At 37.8% G+C, this 18,779-nt stretch overlaps 1 protein-coding gene across 2 annotated transcripts; it reads right to left on the minus strand.

Annotated features, from left to right (window-relative positions):
* Positions 1-1,403: 1,403 nt before the first annotated feature.
* pla2g7 (phospholipase A2, group VII (platelet-activating factor acetylhydrolase, plasma)) lies at positions 1,404-18,716 on the minus strand. Of its 2 annotated transcripts, none has more exons than XM_030128163.1 (11): positions 18,398-18,716; positions 17,757-17,881; positions 17,285-17,435; positions 16,587-16,680; positions 16,411-16,479; positions 10,292-10,463; positions 9,838-9,951; positions 6,644-6,735; positions 6,368-6,538; positions 3,839-3,987; positions 1,404-2,258 (listed from the first exon to the last, which is right to left on the minus strand). In XM_030128163.1, exons 1-11 carry the CDS (start codon positions 18,459-18,461, stop codon positions 2,158-2,160), a joined length of 1,302 nt encoding a protein of 433 aa, XP_029984023.1. In that variant the 5' UTR covers positions 18,462-18,716; the 3' UTR covers positions 1,404-2,157. The 2 variants fall into 2 exon arrangements, with proteins under 2 accessions (XP_029984023.1, XP_029984024.1); XM_030128164.1 differs by having other exon boundaries at positions 18,388-18,716.
* Positions 18,717-18,779: the final 63 nt, after the last annotated feature.

Here is an 18,779-nt window from a genome sequence, read left to right on the forward strand (position 1 = left end):
TGTGGCCCGTGAACTAAACTGAGTTTTGACACCCCTGCCTTTAACCACTCTTACCTCAGAGTATCTGCAAGTTTGAGGAAGCCATATTTATGACTTTTTAAGACATGTTTTTCAAGGGATCTTTGATGAAATTCAAGGCCTTACATTCACAAAAATAACAGTAGAACAGACCTCGTAGTTAGTGTTGAACCAGTCTTAACCATGTTTCAATCCAGCTGATATTACATTTCCATTTTTCATGACACTTTCCTCCACCTCTGAATGATTGTTAGAGGCTCCATTCATTCAGTTCTTCATTATGATAAAATGATCCACACTAATTACAGATCTGACAAATTCTTTAAACACATTTCCAAAGCTAATATAGAAATGTCATTTATTGCATCCATGGAATTTTTAAGACCTTTGAATGCCAGATTTAAGGGTTAATTACCCCGCCACCTGAAGGGTAGGCAAGGGGTATTGTTTTTGGTTCAATTTGATTTTTAACACTCTAGCAGCACAATTATTGGTTGAATTCATACCAAATTGGGTTTATAGATGGCCAGTGATCCAGAATAGATGTGATTACATCTTGGGAAAAGTAGGTCAAAGTTCAAATTTGTAATCCATTTTTCAAATCTTTGTTTTCCTCCCATTTACATAACGGGCAAAATTTCAAATGTCTATAAAAACATCAATTTAGTTTCAATTTACTTCAAACCTGGCACATATATAGAGGCAATGATACACTGACATGACCACATGAATAGACATGATGACATCTGCTGGATCGATGCCAAAAATAAGCTACAAAACGTGCGAGGGGTGGGGTTTGTTGTACTTTGCACCAGTTGTTATAAATGTTAAGAATGAAGGCCTTAATTTAGGATGGTAAAATTCAAGTTTTTTTAAAAGCTCAGTGGACATCTTGTAAATGTAATATAATTTAAAACATTAAACTGAAAATAATGATCATTAACTCTAGCCACAGCCATGTCTCTTCATGACGTTTCGTCTTGCTGAAAAAGTCAGCAACCGCAGGCGTTTTCTTTCCTGTTCATCCTTTGTCTTACATCTGTTAAGTTACTTTCATCTGTCTACTTCATGCATATAGGTTTAATGTTCCCTCATTTTAATCGTTACATTTTATAGTATTGATCAAATCAGTCCTGATGTTTTCATGGTGTACAATGATGTAGAAAGAAATAACATGTAACAATCATTTTGACAATGTACAGAAGAGAAACAACAGATATTAGTAATAAAACATAAGGAATAAGAGTAAAAAGGAGTTGGATAGACCATGTAGTGATACCTGAAAACAACTTGAACACAATACTGAATTATTTGTACAGTTACTTACTTCCCACCTCAGAGTTCACCTGTTCCTGCTGTAAAAATGCCAGACAAAGATGAGACCATTTTGTATACAAACCAGATTTATTGGATGTCTGTTGTGTACAAATGCAATATTTCTGACAGAAGTGTATAAAAGTAGAGGTCTGTTACATTTCATGGAGCGAGGAGAAGGAACAGTACTGCATGAAGGCACATAGCATCTGACTGCATCTACTGGTTGGATCAACATTAGTGTTTAGTGTTATTATTATTATTTCTGTATTGTTTAATTTATTGTGAAGTCCAGATAGACGCTTGGTTGCTGATCTAGATCTACATTACTAAGTCTACCCAGTCCTCTGACTGGAGAACATTCTCATTAAAGGCCTTATCACATAATCACACTGCAATCATAGTGTAACTCGTCTCTGCTGGAGTCTCATTATTTCCAGAGTGACATACTTTATTAGCATGAAACAACACTTGATTTCTCTGTTGACTTTCTATAATCACCAAAAGTGGATATATTTGGCTATGATTAGATCAGAGAATTTGTTGGTAATCCTTAAGATTTCACTAACAGTGAAAAGGAGAAGCTGCTCATACGCAACATGCAGGCCTCAAAAACAAACACTGGTACACTGAGCACTGAGGTGATCTGTTGAGAAAAACAAATCTTTCCTGCTGGTGAGGTAGAGATCAGCTTTCCTAACCTACTTCCAAACGTAGTCTGTACGCAGGCCCGTCTGTGACATTCTAGGTCTGTTCAGCCAATACATGGGTGAGGTGGATCGTCCAGGGCCTGGCGGTCCCGGGTCCTTCAGGACTGTGTGGAGCTCAGATGGCGGACTGGAGCACAGTGACATTGGTTCCTTGAATGAGGTTTGTATCCTCCCCGTCGATCAGAGGGTCCCACTGGTTGAAGTTCCTCTCCAGGCCTGCAAATCCAATACAGTCACAGCTTTAATTCAGATTTGATTCACCACTGGAGGAAGACGTATTCACATCCTTTAATTAACGTGACAACACAGTACAAATACTTCACTAGGAGGAAAAGTCCTTGAGACGTCTAAACCCTTTAACCCCTAACGTGTCTGTGGTGCTCGTTCTGTATGTATGATTTCAAATATTCATAAAAATTCAACCATTTGCTCAATAACAAAAATTTCAAAACGTGCTGAAAGAATAGACCTTGCCCTTTCCTTAGACAGCTGAGCATGCTCAGTGCACCCCCGCCACCTGTGTAATGGGGGAAAAACACAGAGCAGTGAGTGAGACCGACTATAAAAATAGACAGTTTGGGCTTTTTTTTCCACACCGTTTTCTGTGTCATTTTTTGTTTTTACTTTTGATTGCAGTGATGTGGTCATTTTCCTTTATTTATTTATTTATTTTTTTGACTGTGGTTTTACTGAGTTTTGACCATGTAAGTGCTTTTTGGAGTTCAACCAGGTGCCAAAAGGCAGCTGCACAGATTTAGAAAAGAAGAGCCCCAAAACAAAAACTACTGGGTCAAAATTCAAATACTTATTGTTCAGTGTGTTCCAGTTGACAGTTCATGTTCAACATCAAAGGTTAAAACACTACTAGTACTGTTGTTTGCGCTCTAGACCAATGATTCCTGATTGGGTTGTGACCCAAAAGTGGGTCGCAAACCCATTTTCAGTGGGTCACGGGCCTTTGCCTGGGCAAGAAATAATGTTAAGAAACACTAGTTGCACTTAACGGAGTTCATTTTATATGAATACATGAATGCACAAGTGTGTTAAAAATGGCTGTTACTGACATGTTCCGATTGTTATGTCGGCTTTATGATTCATGCTTGAATAAGTGACTGAATGCACTTTTAATTTTTAACTGAGTGCACTTTGTTTTTTTTTTTTTTTAAATGTACGTAATTCAGTGTTTTAAGGGAATATTTCCATATTTAGCATCACCACCTGTTGGTCAGTTTGGTTTATCATTAAATTTGTCTTCTGTGTTTTTCATACTGTGATATTCTGTATTATCTCAGGTTCAAAACACACCAACTTTTCATTAAATAAATTTGAGAAATTTAACTTTTATCAGTTTGGCTCATGGCTTGTCATTGAGGGGTGATAGTGGAAGTCCTGAAGCCAGACCAGTAGTTCTCAACTGTTGGGAACCACTGGTCTGGATTGGACTGACTGGATAGGAATGCATCCTGATCATCTAAAGATCTTTTCTTAAAGTTGTACGTATGTGGTGGAATGTGTCAGGATGAAAGTTAATGTCAGGTCTGAACTGGGACTTAGCATCTGGACTTGGACTTTAGAAGCCCCACAATGGAAAAATGTGCATTTCTTTGTAATCTTCTTCCAAAAACACCAATAAAGAGAGTTTCACAACAACACAATTACACCAGTCAACCATGATTCAGTCAGTGCAGATTCAACAATATGACGATCCCCCCCAGGACATTTATAGTTGACTAAAAGTACAAATATAACACAGATCTAATAGTATGTGCTTTCTGCAAAATCTACACGTTGCTTACCCAGATGCCGCTGCAGAAAGGCTAGTGATGCTTTGTTTGACAGGTCTATAGCAAGCTCGGGGTCGATCTCCCCTTTTAGCTTCATCAGCTTCCCGATCCAGTTTCCCGTCAGGAAGGTGAAGTCTGGGAAACTCTGGTGGACTGTCCCTCTGATGGAGACAAACATTAGTGCACAGTTAGAGAGCAGACCTTCTAGAGCTGAGCTGTGAGGGTGGGCTGTAAACAGGGGTTTGATCTTTATCCAAATACAGGGTTCCTACAAGTTACATATAAAACTTTTTAAGACCTTTGTACTTGGAACAGACTTCAATGCCCATTTCACAGCCATACACTTTATGCACCTTATATATATATGTCAGGGTAGAGACTGCGATCTGGTAGGATCGGCGATTCTACCAGTAGAAACTCCGATCAGAGTCTCTACCGGTAAAAACTCCGATCAGAGTCTCTACTGGTAGAAACTCCGATCCTGCCAGTAGAAACTCCGATCGGAGTCTCTACTGGTAGAAACTCTGATCCTACCTACCTAACCCTAACCCTAACCCACATCTGGACTTTTTAGTTAGTCTCAGCACGCTCACATAATATATAAATAATTTATGGAAAGCACTAAATATTAAAACCATTTGTGAAATATAAAATGACAACAATTTTCTCAAAACCTTTGGAATTTCAACATTAACTTTGCATTTGGCAATTCTATTGGTAAGATCGGAGTTTCTACCAGTAGAGACTCTGATCGGAGTTTCTACCGGTAGAAACTCCGATCGGAGTCTCTACTGGTAGAAACTCCGATCAGAGTCTCTACTGGTAGAAACTCCGATCCTGCCAGTAGAAACTCCGATCGGAGTCTCTACTGGTAGGAACTCTGATCCTACCTACCTAACCCTAACCCACATCTGGACTTCTTAGTTAGTCTCAGCACGCTCACATAATATATAAATAATTTATGGAAAGCACCAAATATTAAAACCATTTGTGAAATATAAAATGACAACAATTTTCTCAAAACCTTTGGAATTTCAACATTAACTTTGCATTTGGCAATTCTATTGGTAAGATCGGAGTTTCTATCAGTAGAGACTCCGATCGGAGTTTCTACCAGTAGGATTGGAGTTTCTACCAGTAGAAACTCCGATCCTATTAAATGTTTGGTAGGATCAGAGTTTCTACCAGTAGAGACTCTGATCGGAGTTTCTACTGGTAGAGACAACGATCGGAGTCTCTACTGGTAGAATCGCCGATCCTACCAGATCGCAGTCTCTACCCTGACATATACATATATCATACTGTTTATCATATATCGTACTGTTATCTATGACAGTTTTGCACATTAACATCTCACTTTTCTCAGGCAGTTTTGAACATGCTGTATACAGTTTACCTCTGACAGTTTGCATAATTACCCAGATGTTGCACATTTATGTAAACATACATTTTTCTCTTAGCAATAGTAGTTCATTTTTAATTTTTTAAAATCTTGCATGCCGTTTTTTAAATGCCACTTTGTTTTGGTTGTTGTAATTTCCTAGTGAAATTATTCTACTTCAAGTTTTATACTTAAATTTTTATATTTATCTTAAATTCTTGTGGCATTCAGTGTGGACGGCAGAGTAAGATTTTCATTGTACAGAGAAACCTGCAACTTTACTGTACACGTGACAATAAACGCTTTGAATCTTGAATCTTTTAAGTCTCAAACAGGCAGAAATTCCTGAGTCCTAGAATTTAGGAAAATATATTTATTTACTCCAATGCCTTGATTCCCACTGTTTCGAGTCATTTCTCACCAGGGGCTGCAAAGTTAGCGATAATTGATTCCTAATTTCAATATAAATTGTCAGGTTGGAACAGGTGGAACAGAGTAGATTAATGCTAGTTTCTTTGCAGGTTGTACATTTAAACACAATACAGCCAATGAGTTTATGGCAACATAACTTGAGACCTTCCATATCAAATTTAATACCTTTTAAGACTTTTTTAAGGTATTAAATGCAGATTTGTAAACTCAAGACTTTTAAAGACTTTTTGAGACCACAAGGGAACCCTGCAAATAAAAATTCCAGACTTTTTCAGAACTATTTTCTTCCCAAGACCTTGACTTTATGTACTTTTACACTTGCATTCCTACTTTTTTGGTTGAGATTGTGCTTGTTATATGTAACAGAAAAGGTCAATTTAATTAATGTGTGAATGAATGAATGTATAACTCGCAGTAAGTTATGTTGTACTGACAGAAATGTTTTCAAAACATATGGAAAAAAATAAATGGATATCATACAAACACGTTTCACTAGAATCAATCCAGTACTGACTGGTTAGTGAAATCATATGCTTTCCTCATGTATTTCTTATCTTATGAGGTTACTCTAAAATTCCACAATGAGAGAAACTTTTTTCCATACTTTATTACGACTTTCACACAAAATTCAAGACTTTTCAAGGCCTGGAAAACCGTGTTTCAAAATTCCATACTTTATAACACTTTCAAGCCCTGCACGGGCACCCTGTGCAAGGTGTTCCGGGTACCTGATGGTGATCATTTTTCTCTGTATGACCGCCGAGTCCAGCTTCTTCATCCGGCTGATGTTCCCCGCCCACTGGAACTTCTCAGAGTTGATGAAGAAGATGGGCTGCTTCACTCGGGGGAAGATCTCATCATCTAAAGGATGCATCCAGGCGTCCAGCGCAATGCCGCATCTGAAACCACAAAAAGGTTATCATGCACTGATCTGTTATGCAGGTTTTCTCCTGGTTATTGACAGATAATAGAGTCATGATGGATCCACGTTGAATGACACATACTTAAATTTCACCTCCTTGCACAGAGCTTCAATAACAGTGGCTCCTCCGAAGGAATGTCCCATTACAGCTATCCTGCACATGTCCATGGAGTTCTGTTATTAATCAGACAAAACAACAGCTGTTAGTGACCGGTGGATCTTTACATCATTTAGCCTCAAAGCATAATTGCCCTAACTCATACACAAATGGACATAAGTATTGGAACCTGTTGAATTCAGGTAATAAATGTCATAATATAATTGTATATTGCCATAAATATCATTGCATTGGTTTGTTTGGTTTAAATTGTTATCTTTGCTATCTTTGTTATCTTCCAAAATGCCTCAGAGATGGTTTTTACTTAATTTCTCTCAACATAGATTTATAATTATTTTTTTTAATCCATGACTATGATTTTAAATGTTCTACCTCTAAATTCTAAAATATTCCTTGTGCTCTGACTAAATAATTTTCTACCACAATGAACCATCTACTCTCTTCACATCTCACTTAGGAAGAAAAATCTCCCATTAAACTTTAAGGGAATATTGATGTTTATAAACTATATATATATAAAAATATTGGGACACATCATGGCTACAGCTATAAGATGTCCAGCTCACGCTGATTTGACATAGAAACATCAATATTAATAATCACTATTACAATTATCACAATATAAAAAAAATATTATGACATTTGTCATTATTGTTTTGTATCCCAGACCCCTGTTAGAAAAGAAACACCTGAATTTAATGTGTCCAAATACTTTTGTCCATTTGTGTTGGAGTTAGGCAATTATACTATGAGGCTAACGATCATGTTCAGATTGTGCAGTGTGTGGTGGAATCAGCTGATGTTTTTTTTTTTTTACATTAGCTGGCTGTATTTCAGAGCTAACAGGAGCTAGTCTTGCACAGTGTTGCTGCCGCAGACGTGTGGGTAAATTGATCCAAATCCTCTACACAGAAATTATTGACCAGGCTGTTGAGATGCTGAGATCATAGGTCAGAAATGGAATTAGCTAACATCAACACCTACAAACATTCATTTCTGTTAATGATTTTAAAAGTATCATGGAGAATGCGGTGAAGGAGGCAGGTCACTGTTTTTCTTGAGGCCACTATGGTTGAATAACTGTTACTGTGTTTTATTGTTCATTGTGTATCATGTGTGTGTTTATATAGTATTGAGTGTGTGGCTGCTACCTTGGCCAGGTCTACATTGTAAGAGATTTCTAATCTCAATGGGATTTCCTGGTTAAATAAAAGGTAAATAAATAAACAAATTAATAAATAAAATGATCAGCTCTGATAATAAAACTTACCCTATCACAGGGAAACCGCTTGTGGCAAAAGAGTTGCCGGTTCAATACCCCAGACCAGGAGAGAAATTGTTGGCTGATATGCCCTTGAGAAAGGCACTAAAGGCCCCCAGCCACCCAACATGGCAGCCCATTACTCCCTGTCTGCAGTGTGTGATGTGTTGTGTGTCAGTGATGAGTTAAATGCACATTGTCGATTTCAGTGTGTGTTTCAGGTTCACATGTAGACTTGCAGACTAGAACTACATCTGCAAATGGACGTCCATCAGTCCTGGTGCATCTATAGCCTGTCCGTCCATGGGAGTGGATCTCTCCTTCACTGTGGTTCTCCCTGAGGTTTCTCCCTTTTCCCACTGGGTTTTGAGTTTTTCCTTGCTGAGAAGGAGGGTCTAAGGACGGGGGATGCCCTGGACATGACTCATTTTCTTGCTGTTTATTTGACTGTTGTTTACTCCAACTGACTCTGTAAAGCCCTTTGAGATAACCTTGGTGTGATATTGGGCTATACAAATAAAGTTGAATTGAATTGACATGTAAAATATGTACTGATAAATAAAATAAAAAAGCACATACATGGTAATCTTCCGTTTTGGGCTTTTTAAATATGTTGACAAGCACTTTAATATATAATATAAAGCTTATACATGTTTCTTTTATAATGTTTTAAATGTGTTTCTTTTTGTTTCTTTTTTTTCAATGTCCTGTGTGAAGCACCTTGAATTGCCTTGTTGCTGAAATGTGCTATACAAATAAACTTGCCTTGCCTCATAATAAATGTCGGTCAAATGCTTCAAATGTTGACAATGTTCACAAATAAAAAGCTTAACTAAGTAATCATAAGATATTTGATGAGCAATACATTTGTTTTGTATGAATATTCCCCATTTCATATAATAATTATAATGTTAAACATCTACATTTATTTTTACACCCCCCCCTCGTAGGGGAGGCAAGGGGGATTATTTTTGGTTCGGTTTGTTTATTTCTTTGTTTGTTAACACTCTAGCAGCAAAACTATTGGTTGAAGTCATACCAGATTGGGTTTATAGATTTCCAGTGACCCAGAAAAGATCCGATTTACATTTTGGGAGCAGTAGGACAAAGTTCATATTTTTTATGAATTTTTAAAATCTTTTTTTCTCCCATTTGCTTATAATGGGCAAAATTTCAAACGTCTATAAAAACATAAATTTTGTTTCAATTTATTTCAAACTTTGCACATATATAGAGGAAATTGATATGCTGACATCAGCCCACACATAGACATGATGGCATCAGCTGGATCGATGCCAAAATAAGCTACAATATGTGCGAGGGGTGGGGTTTGTTGTGCCTAACACCATTTGTTTCATTGTGATTTTTGGTCACAAAAATGGTGGTGTCAAACACTGAAAAATCATGCTTTTGTTGTGGCTGCAGTATGGCCGTGTAAAAAAACACATTATAAAAAGACTGCTTGTTTGGTTTTAAACTTTTTTTTTCTCTTTTTTTTTGTGCTCATCTATTTTTCATTTTCATTATTCCTATCACCAAGTAACTAACTTACCTTTTTTTACCTATTTTCGTTTGGTTTGTATGGGTGTGGGTGGGACGGGAGAGGGGTGGAACAGGAATAGTTGAGGGTTAGTTCTATGACTAAAATAAAAGCGTGTCTGTAAAATGTGTCAACCCTTTGTGTTTTCTTTTCTCTTTAATATGACTCTGTGCCTATTCTTTGCCTGTATGTACAGAAACCAGTGATTTATCTTGTATTTTACTATTCACTCTCGCTGTTTGATAATGGCACAAAATCAATAACAAGTTCAGGGAAAAAAAACAGAGAAGTAATGAATGCTAGAGATGTAATGAATAAGACTAGTTAAACTTAAAAGACTTAAAAGCAACAGTTCACCTCCAGTGTCGTCCAGTCAAACTGTGTTTGCAAAACATTCTGCATCGGTGTCCCTGAGTTAATTTCAGCGAGTTTATCCAGAGCCAGAATGCATTCGTCTGCTCTCTGTTTCACCTGCAAAGGATAAGAAAGATTCGTACAAGTCAGGACAAAACCACAAACACCCACAGATCTATGCCCCCAAAATAAACATCACACACTACTTTATTTCATGCCAAGATCAACAGGAAAAATCTGATGAGGGACGTTTCAGTTTTAAAGTCAGTGAATCAGGTAAAAGATCAGACAAAAGACTGAAAAACAAGGATGTGGTGTGAACAGCATGTGTGTCACACTGCAATCTGTTACTAAAATGTAAATGTTGTGTAATCCCATTTGAAAACCACACTGTGAAATAGTTTCCTCTCCTTGTGTACAATGCCCCTGTTATGTGGTTCCCTTTGGTCGTCTGTACCTGTTTGTTTCGGAGGGGGAACTCGCTCTCCCCGTGTTGCAGAGCTCTGTAATAAATCCACTCCCTCACCATGTCATCTGGACTTGAGTCTGGTGTTTTAGGTGAATTCCCTTTCGCCTTCTCGGACTCGGTCTTCTCACGGAAATAATACGTAGCTGAGGCTGACTGGTCTCTGCAGGAAAGACAAAAACGGAGAAAACGTGGCAAAGCGACGCTTAAAAGAAATCCAATATTACTTAGAAGGAGAATTAGATGAACGCTTGTACATCAACATTTCAATAAATAGATAATAGCTTTTAATCTCAATACAATATCCACCTTTTCCAAACAATTAGTGCGTTTACCCTATGAACAGATGAAGTGAACTTGCTTTAATACAGTTATTTCATTTTCTATTTCAGAATACAAAATAATAATGGATTGGATTTCTATAGCGCTTTTCAAGGCACCCATTGATTCATTATTCGTAGTTTTTAGTAGTTTTATTCTGATTTATGCTTTTCAAAATTGTCAACTTCATTACCCCGCCCTAGAAGTGGAGGCAAGGAGTATTGTTTTTGCTTCGCTTTGTTTCTTTGTTTGTATGTTAACATTTTAGCAGCAAAACTATTGGTTGAATTCATACCAAATTGAGTTTATAGATTGCCAGTGACCATGAATAGATACCATTACATTTTGGGAAAAGTAAGTCAAAGTTAAAATTTTTTATGAATTCTTAAAAGTCTTTTTTTTCCCCTCCCATTTACTTATAATGGGTGAAATTTCATATGTCTATAAAAACATCAATTTTGTTTCAATTTACTTCAAACTTGGCACATATATAGAGGAAATTGATATGTTGACATCAGCACATGCATAGACAGGTTGACATCAGCTGGATCGATGCCAAAATAAGCTACAATATGTGCAAGGGGCGGGGTTTGTTGTGCCTGGCACTTTTTGTTTTTTATTTTAGTTAAATATTTGCACATTAGATTTAAGGAGCTTTAGATGGAAAATGAAATAAATAGTAATATTCATAATTATGTTTTCATTTGTGTACAATCACCTGAAAATATCAATGGTTGTGCTTTTGTAATATAACAATGAGGCGTTTATACATGTATATAGAGTAGGTCCACCATGTTATTACAGTGGAACAAGGGGACTTCAATACTTCTTTTTTCATTTTTCTTCACTTTCAGTTAATATACAGTGGGGCCAAAAAGTATTTAGTCAGCCACTGATTTTGCAAGTTCTCCTACTTAGAAAGATGAGAGAGGTCTGTAATTTTCATCAGAGGTACACTTTGACAATGAGAGAAAAAATGAGAAAAAAAAATCCAGGAAATCACATTGTAGGATTTTTAAAGAATTTATTTGTAAATTACGTTGGAAAATAAGTATTTGGTCACCCACAAACAAGCAAGATTTCTGTCTCTCACAGACCTGTAACTTCTTCTTTAAGAAGCTCTTCTGTCCTCCACTCGTTACCTGTATTAATGGTACCTGTTTAAACTCGTTATCTGTATAAAAGACACTTGTCCACAGCCTCAAACAGTCAGACTCCAAACTCAACCATGGACAAGACCAAAGAGCTGTCGAAGGACACCAGGAAGAAAATTGTAGACCTGCACCAGGCTGGGAAGAGTGAATCTACAACAGGCAAGCAGGTTGGTGTGAATAAATCCACTGTGGGAGCAATTGTAAGAAAATGGAAGACATACAAGACCATTGATAATCTCCCTCGATCTGGGGCCCCATGTAAGATCTCATCCCATGGGGTCAAAATGATCATGAGAATAGTGCAAAAATCCCAGAACTACATGGAGGGACCTGATGAATGACCTGCAGAGAGCTGGGACCAAAGTAACAAAGGCTACCATCAGTAACACACTACGCTGAGAGGGACTCAAATCCTGCAGTGCCAGGCGTGCTTAAGCCAGTACATGTCCAGGCCCATCTGAAGTTTGCCAGAGAGCATTTGGATGATCCAGAAGAGGATTGGGAGAATATCATGAGGTCAGATGAAACCAAAATACAACTTTCTGTTAAAAACTCAACTCGTCGTGTTTGGAGGAAGAAGAATGCTGAGCTGCATCCCAAGAACACCATACTTACTGTGAAGCATGGGGGTGGAAACCTCATGCTTTGGGGCTGTTTTTCTGCAAAGGGGACAGGACAACTGAGCTGTGTTAAGGGAAGAATGAATGGGGCCATGTATCGTGAGACTTTAAGCCAAAACCTCCTTCCATCAGTGAGAGCATTGAAGATGGAACATGGCTGGGTCTTCCAGCATGACAATGATCCCAAACACACCGCTCGGGCAACGAAGGAGTGGCTCCATAAAAAGCATTTCAAGGTCCTGGAGTGGCCTAGCCAGTCTCCAGACCTCAACCCCATAGAAAATTTGTGGAGGGAGTTGAAAGTCCGTGTTGCCCAGTGACAGCCCCAAAACATCACTGCTCTAGAGGAGATCTGCATGGAGGAATGGGCCAAAATACCAGCTACAGTGTGTGCAAACCTGGTGAAGACTTACAGGAAACATTTGACCTCTGTCATTGCCAACAAAGGTTATGTTACAAAGTATTGAGTTGAACTTTTGTTATTGACCAAATACTTATTTTCCACCATAATTTACAAATAAATTCTTTAAAAATCCTACAAAGTGATTTCCTGGATTTTTTTTTTCTCATTTTGTCTCTCATAGTTGAAGTGTACCTCTGATGAAAATTACAGACCTCTCTCATCTTTCTAAGTAGGAGAACTTACAAAATCAGTGGCTGACTACATACTTTTTTGCCCCACTGTATGAATAAAAAACCCAGAACAGACAAACACTGGCCATAACAGGTGCTGTTCTGCATTTGGGAGCGGCCATGGCTCAGATGGTAGAGCAGGTCGTCCAAAAACAAAAGGTTCGAATTCTGCTCTGTCCCAGTCATGTGCTGTTGTGTCCTTGGGCAAGACACTTCACCCTCCTTGCCTCCAGTGCTGCTACTTACACTGGTGTATGAATGTTTGGTGGTGGTCAGAGGGGCCGTAGGCGCGAATTGGCAGCCACGCTTCTGTCAGCCTGCCCCAGGGCAGCTGTGGCTACAAATGTAGTTTATCACCACCAGAGGGAGAATGTGAGAGCAAACGAATAATGGATCCACTGTGCGCTTTGAGTATGCATTCATAGAAAAGTGCTATATAAATCTAATCCATTGTTATCTCCGCCAGGAGGTATTGTGATTGCTTTGCTTTGTGTGTTTGCGTGTTTGTTTGTTAGCAAGATAACTCAAAAAGTTATGGATGGATTTTCATGAAATTTTCAGGAAATGTTGATACTGGCACAAGGAAGAAATGATTAAAGGTTGGTGGTGATCGGAGGGGTGGGGTGGGGGGGCAGATCTGTCTTGGCGGAGGTCTGCGCTCTCTGAGTGCTTATCTTGTTATCATTATTATTATTTTACAGCCACCAATAAATTATTTACATTTTCAGTTCTCTGATCACAATCAATTTAATAACAACATAAAATCATCAGGAAATGCGAGAACACTCAGATGAAACCCCACCCACAGGAACCCCCAACTAGCATGAGGAAGACATACAATCACAGGAAAGACCTGCTTCAGTCTGGACCTTCTTACTGTGAGGCGACAGCAGGTGACCCACTGAGCCCACCCACTGACCAAGAACAGCATCTCTGTTCCACTTTTTTTGCCCTCAGAGAAACTAGCACACATCCAGGAACTGATCCAGCTAAAATCTGAATGTGCAACAGTTCTAGACGCCTTAAACCGATATCTATAATTTACAATATTAGTGTCCATGGCAACTTCCTCAGTTGTTACAAAACAGTCAGCTGAATCCAACTGCATTACATGCTTTCAACATTCAGACTCCAACTACAACACAAGATTCACACATATTCTGTATTTTGCTTTGATGTTTAACCCATAAAGACCCAAATATCCACCATCGAACAAAACCATCCACTGATGTAAAATGTTTAATGCCTGCTGATCCACTAATCCTATCAAAACATGTAAATAATTGGTGTAAAATGCAGTTTACAAACTGTTCATGGTCATCAGATATGATCCATTTGGACGTTCAAAGGCTCTGTAGTGAACGTGGAAACACCGTCATCTTCTACAACATTGATTCATCAGTAAAACACCAGTAAGACCCATGGAGTTGGATCAATCACAGTGGATGGACACACATGGTTTACGTTCAGTTAATAATAGATTTCACTTTGTCTTCAGTTTCTCTGCTTTTGATATAATAACCCTCAACTTTAATCTGAGTTTTTATCTACATGATCAGTAGATTAAATATTGGAAAATACCTGATTTACACTGAAAAATGCAAAATACAGAGGATTATTTTCTAACAAATGGTGATAAATCACATAGGAAATTTTAATTATAGAGGAAAAAAATCATTTGGGAACTGCCACAAATGTAGCACCGGGTCTTTATGGGTTAAATGAAGATGAATGAAGGCAGCATGAGACACTTCTGAGTAAAATCTAAACATGGAATTGTATATTGTATCCAAACATTAACTGATGTGTTCAGGTGAGGGTTTGTGAAGCTGAAATGTGAAAATGTGGAAAATGTAATGAGTGATCAGTAAATAATTCTATCAATTTTTACTGTTTTCTTCTGTTCTTGAGTAAAGATCACCGTCTGATGTTGGTAGTGTGACCACAGCCCCACAGGCTCAACAGCTGAAATGGCCTGTGACCATTCCCCACTGTGGACATGTGAGACAAAGTCCATCATGGAACAGCTATAAACCACATGGTGCTTACTAGGTCACACACATGCGCGCACATACACACTCTTTTTTTCTGGCCTAAATTCAGTGAAATACCACTTCAGTTGGTGTGAGTGCAGACCGACTGTGGCCATTATGTTCATCTCCATATGGTCCCCTTGTCTCTATACTGAAAAGAAATGTGATGAGCTAGTTCGTACCATTGTCTGCACACCCTTTCCACTCCTACTGCACGGATAAACATGTAGCCGCTCGCAGGAGAGGCCGACACACGCAGATCTATGCAGACAAAGTCTGAATGTAAATACTGTCCCTCTACACATTTAATGTGGCTCAAACCTCTGTTGTTTTTAACACTAACTAATCTAAATCCTCATGTGTGAACAATAAGAACACTAAATTTTTCCATTTGTTTTATTTTTACTTAGTCTTTCAGTTTACTTTATGGTTTCACTAACTTTTGGGACTGCAGACGGTCTTATTTTGATTAACTTAATTTGAGTTGAAATAGGAAAGTCAAAGAATGCATGACATAAAATATGATTTACATGAACATTGATTAAATAGCCTGCATTAATATCTAATGAAGTATAAGGTAATATTACAACAAAATAGTTTTCAATGAGGATGTGAGGCTACGGAAACACAACCGTATTAAGAAAACATATATTGAAGACACTAAAAATAAATATCAAATGAAAAAATTTAAATCCCACCAATCCCAATTCCTGAGGCAGACTGAGCAGGAAAACAGACAACAAAACTGATTGCACCAAATCAATTGTTTTTTAGTTGCATCGTGTTGCATCATTCAAAGTAGTTTTATTCCAATTAATGTTTTTTCTTTAAACTGTCAACTTCATTTTTATTTTAGTTAAATATTTGCACCTTAGATTTAATGAGCTTTAGAAGGAAAATTAAACATTCATAATTATATTTTCATTTGTGTAAAACCACCTGAAAATAACAATGGTTGTGCTTTTGTAATATGACAATGAGCTGTTTATACATGTATGTAGAGTGGGTCCATCATGTTATTACAGTAGAACAAGGGGACTTAGCTACTTCTTTTTTCATTTTTCTTCAATTACTATGTATGAGATCAGACCAGAGTTAATATACCCTTGAATAAAAAGCCCAGAACAGACAAACACTGGCCATAACTGGGGCTTTTCTGCATTTTTACAGCCACCACATTCAGTTTGTTGTAATCTGTGCCTTCATTATTCGATTCCACTAAATATCACATACTGAACTTTTAACGACATTTTTTTTCAATTTCAGTTTAAATTTTCATTTTAGTTTTTCCTAAGAATAATAAACCTGATTAAAGGCCTGAGCCACAGTGAGTTACAGTGAAGACGTACCTGTGTTCCACTGATGCCACGATGAAGCCCTGAGACGCCAGTTCTGCACAAATAGCTGAATACAGAGTCCTGGAAAGAAGACGCCAATGAGACCATTAGATGCAGATGACACATCTATGTAAGAACAAGTTTACTACTTTAAACCAAAATAATAGAGTCAAATGTGGTACTCGTACCTAAAGGCTCCCAGGCCATGGGAGAAGATAACTACAGGGCATTTTCCATTACATCTAAATGGAGCATCCATGTAGGCTGGGATCTTAAAGGACCCTGTTATAAATAATAGAAAAACATATATGGATAGAAGAATTCAGTTCATTTTAAGTAATTCACCAGAAACAGTGCACAATTATTAACCCTTTAGGCGGCAGAGTAGTTTTTTTTTTTTATTTTTTATTATTCAATTTTGATATCAAAATTTCAAAAAGCTGTCTGTTTCATTCAGTTACATAGCTTGTTACAATATTGCGACTTTGGTGCTTAAAGGGTTAATACTACTGATGAACACTTTTTGGAACATAATATCATATCATCAGTGTGTGAAAATACACTTATCAGAAGCTGGTGCATTCATTCATAATCGGTGTGGACTCAGTTTGTGATATTATTTCTGTCACAGTGACACTGGATCATGTGCACCGATAACGCGGTTTATTAAAACAAAAACACATCAGCCATGATTTTATGTGCACAGTATGAAGACGTACAAACCAGCTGATGATGATATTTTCTCTTTCTCTTCTAAACATAAATATATCCTGAAACATAATTACCAGAAATATAACATGGTCAAGATAGATCATAAACTGACCAACCTGACTATTCAGCTTCATACAAACATTTTTTTTTTTTTTTACTGATAAAGGGTATTCACCAAAGAGGTAGTTGAAAATCCTTTCACTGAGACTCCTGTTGATTTTCATGAAATCTGCCAAACCATTAAAATACTCCCTGCATGGCACCCAGTCTGGTTTTTCTGCTTTTTCAGACTCTTGACAAGGATAGTAAAGCCGGAAGAAGCTGCCCTGTGGGAGGAACAGAAATGAGGTTGTTCACACAATAGAGATGACTTTTGTCTGCCGTGTGTGAATAAAACTAGCAGTGTCCATCCTGAATCCAATTTGTACTCATGCTGAAACTCTTGTCCTGGATGGACAGCTGCCAGTCTGCTTGAGTCATGGTTGAAAGGAACTGACTATCAGCATTTTACTGCTGACTTAATAGCACTATGGTGTATTGCATCCATCTATGTCCCTACTTCTGCATAACGTGATGAACCATATTTGCTATAATTAATTACACGTCTACATATCCTTTGTCTATTGATGATGCACTTTGATGTTTACCTTTTCAGTGTGGTCCATCATGAAGTCAGTGCATCCCACCGGGTGGGGGCCCTTAGCTGGAGGGATCCCAAGATTACTACAGGTATTCCCCATGGCAAAGAATCCAAGTGTGTACCTCCTCTGGTCTGTCAGTAAAGACACACACTTTGGTCAAAACACAAGAAAAAAACATGATGACTGAGCAGATGCCAGAGTCAGATGTCAGAGATAGCACCCAAAAAACACAACCACACTATTTCTGCACATTTCTGATTTTGTCAGCAGATTTCCAAACAGTTTCAACTTCAACCTAATTTAAAAAAAAAAAAACATTTAGTTGATGTTATCATTAGTGAAGATGGTGTTTGTTAATCTGAATGAAAGTAGCATAGATAGGAGTAGACTTAAATGTATTAATACAGATACATAATTTGTGTTTTTGTGTTCATTCTCCTTTGACTGTAAATCTTGTTGTGTGAGCAAAACATCTTCAACTTTACTGTATAAAATGTAGGCTTAAATTAATAAACATGTATCTACAAGTAATCCATCGCATATCCGTTTACTACCACTATATCATTCAGTCTACAGCTGGAACTATACTACTAACACAGACAGTTAGAAATGTGTGAAAAATCATGCGTGAACATACCAACTCCTACCTGTCTTTGCCCACTCGTGAATCCTCTTGATTAGTAACGGTACAAAACCTCCATGAGAAAACATCGACCTTCGTAATTTCACCTTTAAGCTACACTGGGTACGTTCTGGGTTAGCTAAACATAAATATAACTATATAACAAAAAAGAGAGATACAAAAGGACAATGCGTACCTATGTTTCTACATCAGTTTCGCAACATTACCACCTAACTAACGTGACTGTTTGGAGGTGAAGTGCCACTGGTGTGAGTCACTTGGGAGCGGTTTGATAGTGGGTTTTGACAGCTCGTCCGAGGCTAATGCCACTAGCTAGCTGCTGTTAGCATACAGCTAACCCAGAGCGGTGGAGGCAGACGGTGTCGTGAGTGCAGCGGGTTATATCT

Source organism: Sphaeramia orbicularis, chromosome 24, assembly GCF_902148855.1.
Source record: "Sphaeramia orbicularis chromosome 24, fSphaOr1.1, whole genome shotgun sequence".
Classification (NCBI taxonomy): Eukaryota; Metazoa; Chordata; class Actinopteri; order Kurtiformes; family Apogonidae; genus Sphaeramia; species Sphaeramia orbicularis.